At 34.4% G+C, this 9,523-nt stretch overlaps 2 protein-coding genes across 4 annotated transcripts in view; both read right to left on the minus strand.

The window, feature by feature from the left end:
* LOC117111417 (cornifelin homolog A-like) overlaps nt 1-3,070 on the minus strand; it is a 46,790-nt gene extending 43,720 nt beyond the window's left edge. The window contains exon 1 of the mRNA XM_033254327.1: nt 3,020-3,070. Within this exon, the coding sequence (XP_033110218.1) occupies nt 3,020-3,070 (51 nt within the window). The remainder of the gene's footprint in view (nt 1-3,019) is intronic.
* Nucleotides 3,071-6,413: 3,343 nt separating this feature from the next.
* Nucleotides 6,414-9,523, minus strand: part of LOC117111434 (facilitated trehalose transporter Tret1-2 homolog) — a 4,547-nt gene continuing 1,437 nt past the window's right edge. For all 3 annotated transcript variants that reach the window (XM_033254353.1, XM_033254352.1, XM_033254351.1), the window contains exons 2-5: nt 8,720-8,937; nt 7,987-8,245; nt 7,331-7,632; nt 6,414-7,094 (exon numbers count right to left, since the gene is read on the minus strand). In XM_033254353.1, coding sequence (XP_033110244.1) covers nt 6,933-7,094; nt 7,331-7,632; nt 7,987-8,245; nt 8,720-8,869 — 873 coding nt within the window. In that variant the 5' untranslated portion in view covers nt 8,870-8,937 and the 3' untranslated portion in view covers nt 6,414-6,932. The remainder of the gene's footprint in view (nt 7,095-7,330; nt 7,633-7,986; nt 8,246-8,719; nt 8,938-9,523) is intronic.

The following is a 9,523-nucleotide window of genomic DNA, read 5'->3' on the forward strand; positions in this document are numbered from 1 at the left end:
TATATATACATAAAAATACTGTAGAAGGAGCTGTTATAATTGCTTTTTTAGCTAGTATATAAAATATTTTTAAAAAATATTTTCCTATATAACAATGTTGTGCTTACGGTGGTTGGGTATAATTCAGCAAGCAACAAAACCAAGGAAAGAATGCTATATTTTTGCCCTTATATATAATTGAATGACCTTAAATGACCTATTTATGATTTATAATCTCCTGACCATGTCAGAAATGATACAATGGTATTGTTTACTATGTACAGTACACATTAAACATAAAAATTCTTAACATTAATATAGGCTTTACATGGTGGTTAACTAGAAATTCAAGATGGCTGCTAAATGACCTTGACCTAATGAAATCGAATGGTCTTAAAATGCCTGCCATAATAAATTCTTATCAAAATAATCGAATTCTGCGAGCTTAAGTATCATATATTTACATTAAAACATGACTGCTAACGATAGGATATCACAAAGTATTAAACATAAAATGACCTTGATTGACCCTAATGGACCTATTTATAGAAATGCACTGTAGTAAAATAAATTGTGTTGCAATTTTTTCAACCTTTCACTAAATTGTACGCTACTTTTCTTGTACTACGAGTCAACTTCAGTGTACAACGTTGAACCAACGTCATATCACGACGTTGTATCAACGACGTTGAACAGGAGTTGAATTTAGGTTGTTCAATGACTGACATGGTTTCAACGTCGATTTAACCTAAGTGTTCAACGTTGAATCAACGCCATATTGTAACGTTGTATCTTCATCGAGAATGGACGTTGAATTTAGGTTGTTCAATCAAGAAGACCTAATCTCAACGTCGAATCAACCTCAGTGTACAACGTTGAAACAACGTCATATCACGATGTCGTATCAACGACAAGAATCGACGTTAGATATTAGTTGAATTTATGTTGTTTAGTGACTGACATAGTTTCAACGTCGATTCAACGTCAGTGTTCAATGTTGAATCAACGCCACATTGCGATGTTGTATCGTCGACGAACAGAATCGACGTTGAATAGACGTTGAATTCTGGTTGTTAAATCGACTGACCTAATTTTAACGTTTCAACGTCAGTGTAAAACGTGAAACCAACGTCATATCACGACGTTGTATCATCGACGAGAATCGACGTTGAATAGGAGTTAAACGTAGGTTGTTTAGTGACTGACATAGTTTCAACGTCGATTCAATGTCAGCGTTCAACATTGAATCAACGCCACATTGTACGCTGGATCGACGAACAGAATCGACTGATCTAATTTTAACGTTGATTTAACGTCAATGTAAAACGTGGAACCAACGTCACATCATGACGTTGTATCAACGACGAGAATCGACGTTGAATTCCAGGTGTTGTATCGACTGACCTAATTTCAACGTTGATTCAACGTCAGTATAAAACGTGGAACCAACATCACATTACGACGTTGAATCAACGACGAGAATCAACGTTGAATAGAAGTTGAATTTAGGTTGATTAGTGACTGACATAGTTTCAACGTCAGTATTCAACGTTGAAACAACGCCACATTGCGACGTTGTATTGACGAACAGAATCGCGTTGAATAGACGTTAAATTCCGATTGATGAATCGACTGACCTAATTTTAACGTTGATTCAACGTCTCAGTGTATAACGTGGAACCAAGGTCACATCACTACATTGTATCAACGAGAATCGACGTTTAATAGGAGTTGAATTTATGTTGTTTAGTGACTGACATAGTTTCAACGTCGATTCAACGTCAGTATTCAACGTTGAAACAACGCCATATAGCGACGTTGTATCGACGAACAGAATCGACGTTGAATAGACGTTGAATTCCGGTTGTTAATCGACTGATCTAGTTTTAACGTTGATTCAACGTCAGTGTAAAATGTGGAACCAAACTCACATCACGACGTTGAATTCCGGTTGTTGAATCGACTGACCTAATTTCAACATCGATTCAACGTCCGTGTAAAACGTAGAACCAACGTCACATTACGACGTTGTATCGACGATGAGAATCGACGTTGAAACGACGTCGAATTTTGGTTGTTCAGTGACTGACATAGTTTCAACGTCGATTAAACGTCAACTGTTCGACGTTGAATCAACGTGAATTTGCGACGTTGCATCTACACCGTGAATCGACGTTGAATAGACGTTGAATTCCGGTTGATGAATCGACTGACCTAATTTTAACGTTGATTCAACGTCAGTGCAAAACGTGGAACCAACGTTACATCACGACGTTGTATCGACGATGAGAATCGACGTTGACAAGACGTTGAATTTTCGTTGTTGAATAGACTGACCCAATTTCAACGTCGATGCAACGTTGGTTTTTTGACACTGACCACATTACAACGTTGAATCAACGTTGACATCACGACGTTGAATCGACGTGTGTGGATCGACGTTGAATAGACGTTGGATTAAGGTTGATCAACGTCCCAACCTGATTTCGACGTCGAACCAACGTCAGTATGTCTACTGGGTACAGACCCCCAACCTCTCGCCGTTCAAGTGCTGTTTAAACAGTAAAATCACTACATATCAGCGTCACCTTTGATAACACCTATTCATCCTTAAGCAATATCTTGCTAATGTTTGCCGTGCAATTCATGTCATTTAACGCTCTATCCACACTATCAAACATTATGTGATAAATGTACGTGATGTGCCTATATTGCCATGATGATGTCATATTACACCCAAATATGGACATATCATAGATATTTGACACAAACAATGGATAGTGTCGACAAAGATTTAGATTAGCCATACGAAAATATATACCACGATCTAAGGCAAGGAAACACATTTTCTTGACGGACTTGATTGGACTTCCATAATGCGATTAATCTTCATCAGTGCTTGAAACACTATATACTACTAAAATCAGGCAACAGTGAAATTACACACTGTTCCCTGGCTAGAATCATCACCAACACCCAGATACACACTCACAATACCCCAGATTACAAATGCACCTCAATTGGTTAGCAGTTTACTTACTGATTCCTCAATGTCCACATGTACGAACTGCTTCTCATCCTTGAAATCCATCAATTAACTCATATTTCCGTAAAACAGAATCCTGTTCATAATTAATAATCTAGTCATATCAAGTCAAAAATAACATTTATTTGCTTCTTTCTCATATTGAAATCAAAACATTAAAGAAAAATCTACTCTTCTCAAAGTTGAACGCATGACTGCGAATAATCTATACGGCTATATCTATCTATATATTAATTCTGTTAACGCCTCGGCGTAACTTCACCTATCTCTTCTGAAACCGCTGGCCGGCAGAATTGTGCTCACTTTCATACTCGGGGAGTCACGAGCACGGCAACGAAAATACAAAAAGCCAAAAACTACCCAAAATGAGTACCGTACTTTCATCTACAAAATATCGTGCATACAAGACCGCGATGAATACCTATTTATCGACTCGTATCAGCACCGAGGCGAAATAAACACTGATCGCCTCGGTGCTGATACGAGTCGATAAATAGGCATGTTCCAGACTGAGCTGGATGCTCTACAGCAAGTGCTGCCAGCTGTCCTAAATAACGGAGTACCCATTTCATTAAATACTGAATATAAAAATAAATGGTCTTATGGCTCAGCAATGAATCCCGGATGTTTAAGAAATCGGTCAGTTAAAAATACAAGGCATATACGCCTGGGGACAAAGCATGATATGGGTAGGCATAATAGTAATAATTTCGCCTATTAATTATAGCTAGCTAGGCCCTATTTCTCTATTTCAAATTCCTAGATCTGCCACTGCAAAAACACAAGCGACATCAAACACCGTAAAAAGATAGGCCTACCGCGTTAATTAAACTGGGACGATTTTTATATAAAACTATAGTTGTTATTCATAGATAATTGGATATTCTAGAGATAAACTATCAACGAACGTGATGAGTTTGAGAAATTAGGTTTTGAAATGAAATTTTACACTATTTTAGACCTACTCTTTGGGATAAAAAAGTGCCGTTTTGACGACATAGTCTTCAACATCCGAGGGCGAAACGACCCACACCTACTGTTTTCTAATAAAAGGCTATACATTGTTCATGAGGTTATGTTAAGGTAGCTGAAGTTTAGAGTCAAGTCACCTCCACCAATCAACACCTCAAATTTACGTAAATCCATCGGAACATTACCCACGCACTATTTTGTTAGTTATAGCATAGAGAAAATAGAAACCTGTATACCTGTATTTCAATCATAATAAAAAATAGTTAGGCCCTACCTCATGCCTAACTTATACGTTGCATTTTCACATGTAAGAGGGTACTGTACTCCAATGTATTATTTTAAAAATGGATAATTCCTCACAAGGACTATTCGGCAAAAACACTCAGGCAAAACATTATCTACAACGAGGTCCTTTAGAAAAAATAATGACCGTCAAGGAACATCCTCATTCATTGCCTCTTCAACTTCCCAAACATTAACAGTTTAGATCCATCCATAAGTGGAAACCTTAACAATGAAGAGGGTTAAAAACAGTACCTTAAGGCAAAAGTAGGTGAAACTTAAACGACGTTATACATACATATACACACACACACATACATATATATATCTGTCTCTTATACACATCTAGATGTGTATAAGAGACAGGAAACATGTTTCGACAGACCCCACTGTTATCCGGTGTACAGAGATTCCATATAGGCAATCTTATACGAATTGAAGCTTGTGACACGACAATCTATACGCAATTCAACCATATCAAAGTTGTAAACAACAATATCAGGATTCTTTCTGTTTTATTTTACAGACGATATGTTAATATCATGTTGATGATATTTGCTGTTTATTCAGCAATGAGGATGGTGTTCCTATATTTTTTGAATATCTTAATTCACGTCACCCTAACATTAGGTTTAGATATTACAGGCTGAAGAAAAACTTTCTTTCCTGGATGTTCTCATTTCAAAATCACAACATGGTTGTATCTACTTCCGTTTTGCGAAAAAAACAAAAACAAAAAATAAATAAAAACGTTTACTGGGCTCCTTACTAATTATTTTAGTTTTTGTTCATTTAATTACAAACTTGGACTGGTCCGGACGCTCGTTCACAGGTAATTCGAAATTAATTGCAGCTGGATGGGTTTTCATGAAGACCTTACAACTTTAGTATACACCCTAAAGAAATATATGTTTCCGCTACACATCATCAATAAAATAATTTCGAAATATCTTGATTCTGTATGAAAAAAACATCATGTTACAAGGAAGAAACTATTGAATTTTAGTGGCGGCCAAGATTCGGGTGTAAATTTGAGGGTCACTTAAAGTGCAAAGGACCTAGACCTAAATATTCCTATAACATTGTCAATGGACCTAAATGAAATGTTCTAGAATAGTTTGTAATGTTTTAATGACGAAATGTTAAAACGTTGGTGACCATCCGTAGTAGGGTGGATATAAGGACCATTTAATGAATATTTTTTGGACTGGTGATTTAATATATAAAACAAAGTTGCGTTAACTATAGCGTTTCAAACTTAGCTGAAACTAGTTTTAAATGCAAAATTACCGTGAAATGCATGAATAATTTTCACTAAATTACCATGATATTGATACAAGGTAGATGAACTAAAAATGCATTGACCTACACAAGGTCGACTTATATAAAGCGCGCAATGGTTACGGTATGTTATTAAACCGCAGCAGGGATATACTTTCACAAGAGGGACTCGACGAATCGTACAACTCAGATTCAAAATAGATCTATTTGTCATAGAGACCTATACTACCTTGATTAAGTATTAGTAACAAACAAATACACACTATAAATATTATAATACTATAACAGTATATACAATATTATAAACAATGAATGAACAAGAACAGATGTACAATTACCTAATACATATTAATATTTGTCAACCAGATAGCACTGGGAAGAAGAGGGAGTTTATAAGCCATATTTGTATTGTTATTTGGTGTGATAATTAATCTAGGATGGCCAAATCTAATATTGCTGTTTAGTGCTGGATGATTTTTGTCATTAATTATATTAGTGAACATGACCTTTTCAAAGGTCTATATCATAAATGTCATAAATTATTACCTTGCTTGCAGTATTTATGAGTCTTGTTAATTTATTTAAGTTTACAACCAAACTATATATAAAGCTACCCAGCAATTTAGCACAAGCAACACATAAACATTACATCAAAAATTACTGATAGCGGTAAAGTTTAATCTGTAGTTCCTCGTTTTCTCTAAACTATTGTAATTATGTTCACTTCGTTCACTTGTAAATATGAGATATTTGAAATGTTTATTAGATGCTGATTGTACCACAGTGAGCAACTAAATTGATAAGAGAAATTAATAATACGACCAACATGAAAACAAAAACAACATATGAAATATTTATTTTTTCCTTTAATTATATTTATTTATTCGGGGATAAAAAAGACAGTCAGCAGCAGCACATAATGAAGCAACTTCATTTGCAATGATAAAAAGTAACACAAAACAATTGAAATTGAAACGAAATTGCATAAAAATAAAGTATCAATACAAATTGAAAAAGATAAAAAAAAAAACATTCCTAGGTCTATATGTTTATTATAATTATTGTTAAAATTATTGTTAAAGGGGTTTCCACTATACCATCGTCATTACCATCATAATAATCATTATCATCATAGGAAATCACTATTATTATCGTAGGTCTTAATCGTCACTATCATTATCATTATTATTATTATCATCATCATCATCATCTTCCTCATTATCGTCATCATTATTTTCACGAGTAAATGCAATAAAAAATACAATTAGCTACAACAATTATTAAACCTGTTCTTACAATGTACAAATCGGACGTTGTCATCATCACCTAAAAAATAAACAAGAACCGCGCCGACCGCAGAATAACTATTTTATCAACTACAAATATCACCACGATGCTTATAGCGGTTGAAATACTTTGTTATTTCCTCCAATGACCTTCCTTTCGTTTCAGGAACACAGAGAGCAACAAAAATGGTACTGAGAAAACAAACACCTCCAAAGAACCAGAACACTCCGGCGTCCGTCATCACAACCTTTAATGAACAAGACACAAACATAAGGAACAACTTCTTGTAGTGGATGTGTTGTGTGTTCTAATCACAGGGTTCTTGGTTCAAATCTTGTAAAAAAAAAACCAGCGATCATCGAGTGGCCAAAGTATGCCTAATATCGGATATGTATATATGATCAGAACGCTGGTGATTGTAATGACGTTGATAATGATGATGGTAATAGTTATAAAAACTGTTTAACTGGTAGTCCTACTCACCGACATTTTGAGAAACGTTTTTGTTACTACAAATAAAGACAACCAATTAACTGTTGTCGCAAGTGCACTCGCAGGTCCCTTTCCTTTAGTTGGCAAAATCTCTGACATAATCAGGAATGGGATAGAACCCCAAGCAAGCGAAAACGATGACGTATACACAATTAAACTTGTTAAAGACAACCATGTGAGATCTAATGATGTTGGTGGGGTTGTTGCTGTCCATTCTGTGTAATTTACATTCACGTTCTCTGTTAACTTATAGTATATTCCAAATGTAGACGCACTTAAACACATTCCAGCTCCTAAGAATACAATATACCGTAATTACATACGTAATTATTAAAATAATTTCCTTAATTTATAAATATTTTATCCTGGTATATATTGCCTCTGTTGAGCAGTGGCGGGTCAAGGAATCCACAGATGGAGGTAAGAAATTTTATGACTATGGCACCCACCTATAGATATCTGGAAGGGGGTGTTGGCTGTGATTCCTTAAATCAGCCACTATTGAAATTAAAACATCCAAGCTTTCTATATTGGTTTGATTGTGGGTTCAGTGCTTAATTGTATATACATAGGCCTATACTGGTTTGCAGATCGTTGCACTAGCTCGAAAGTTGAACGTTTAGTAACATAACAGTTTCATATCTTACCAGCCACAATTAAAAGAATTTTGCGTCCACACCTGTCGATGAGTGTAACTGATACAAATGGCACCACTACTTGCACAGCAATTACGATAATGACCGCTACGTGGTCATTTATTGATAGAGATGACCTTTGAAAGATAGTAACAGTGTAGAAGTTAACGGCATCAATACCACTGAACTGTTGAAGCATCATCAAAGTTACGGTGATCGCTAACGGTATATACAGATTCGGCTGAAAGAACTCTCTGTAGTGAAAACCAGCCTGGATGAAATAAAACCATAATAATGATTTTCATTAAACATTTAGTCTCAGTATTTTTTCTAGACAAGATGGTGCAGTAACATAACAAAGACCGTCAGATTGTAAATTGGTCATGTCTCCTCTTATTTTATACTTTTACAATTTCACTGGTTAGAAACACACTAAGTGCAACTCTATCTTAAAAAGCTTTCTGGGTTCACTCCATCTTATCACAAAAACGAGATTTTTACATTTTGTTCCATTCGCTTAACGCTTGGGTGTCTATCATGAAATATGCCCTAATCCTCAGAACATTATTTCAAATGGGCTACGTTCTTGAACCAACTAGGCCATTTATATTTTGTCTTTTGAACAAAGTTTTAATAGCCACTTACGTTTTGGAAATCAAATAAAATACATTATAAATACAAATTACTACATAATACAATATCACAATTATGATATCAATATAAAGCATACAATATACTTTCGTACAGATTCTGTAGATAGTAAATCAAGTGCAATATTCTTATATTCCTGTTCAATATCATAGTCTTCGCCTCGTAACCACGTTAGGACTGACAATGCCTTGTTCCGCTCATGTTTGATGATACAATAATGTGGTGTTTCTGGCATAAACAGCATCAGTACTATTAAAAGTACAGATATCGCACACCCAGCAACGGCCAACCAAACGTATGAAAGCCAAATCCCTGGGTTAAAATTCAAATTAAACTTTATTACAATCGAACATAGTGATTGGATAAGACAACTTACAGTACAAGAAAAGATAAAAACATTCAAAATACAAGACAACAATACTCGGGGGGGGGGGACATAAAAATGTACATTAATAAATCTAATTAACATGATTCAAATATGATTTAAAAAAGGTCTATATTCAACATAAAAAATATAAAATTTAAATTGCATTTAAGGTGTTAATGAGAGAACATCAAAAATTGAAAAAAATATCAACAACCAAAATTATTGCAAAATGCCCATTAATAAAAACAACATCAACAATTTTTATTATTTAATAGTTTAATTAGAAAAAGCATCAATTAAGAAAAGAAAAAAATCTCATTTAAATTAGCCATTGGGATCAAAATTAAAATTGCAATTAAAAAATTTATTGCAAAAAGCCCATTTAAAAAAGAAATATTATTAAAAATGATCATTTATTTTAATTACAAAAAAAAATCAATTAAGAAAGGAAAATAATCATAATTAACCATTCAGAACCTCAATTAAGGAAAGATTTATTATTGATATAACCATATATATAATATAATATAT

This window comes from Anneissia japonica, unplaced genomic scaffold (genome assembly GCF_011630105.1).
Source record: "Anneissia japonica isolate Jap-2015-1 unplaced genomic scaffold, ASM1163010v1 scaffold288043_len311759_cov178, whole genome shotgun sequence".
In the NCBI taxonomy this organism is placed as follows: domain Eukaryota; kingdom Metazoa; phylum Echinodermata; class Crinoidea; order Comatulida; family Comatulidae; genus Anneissia; species Anneissia japonica.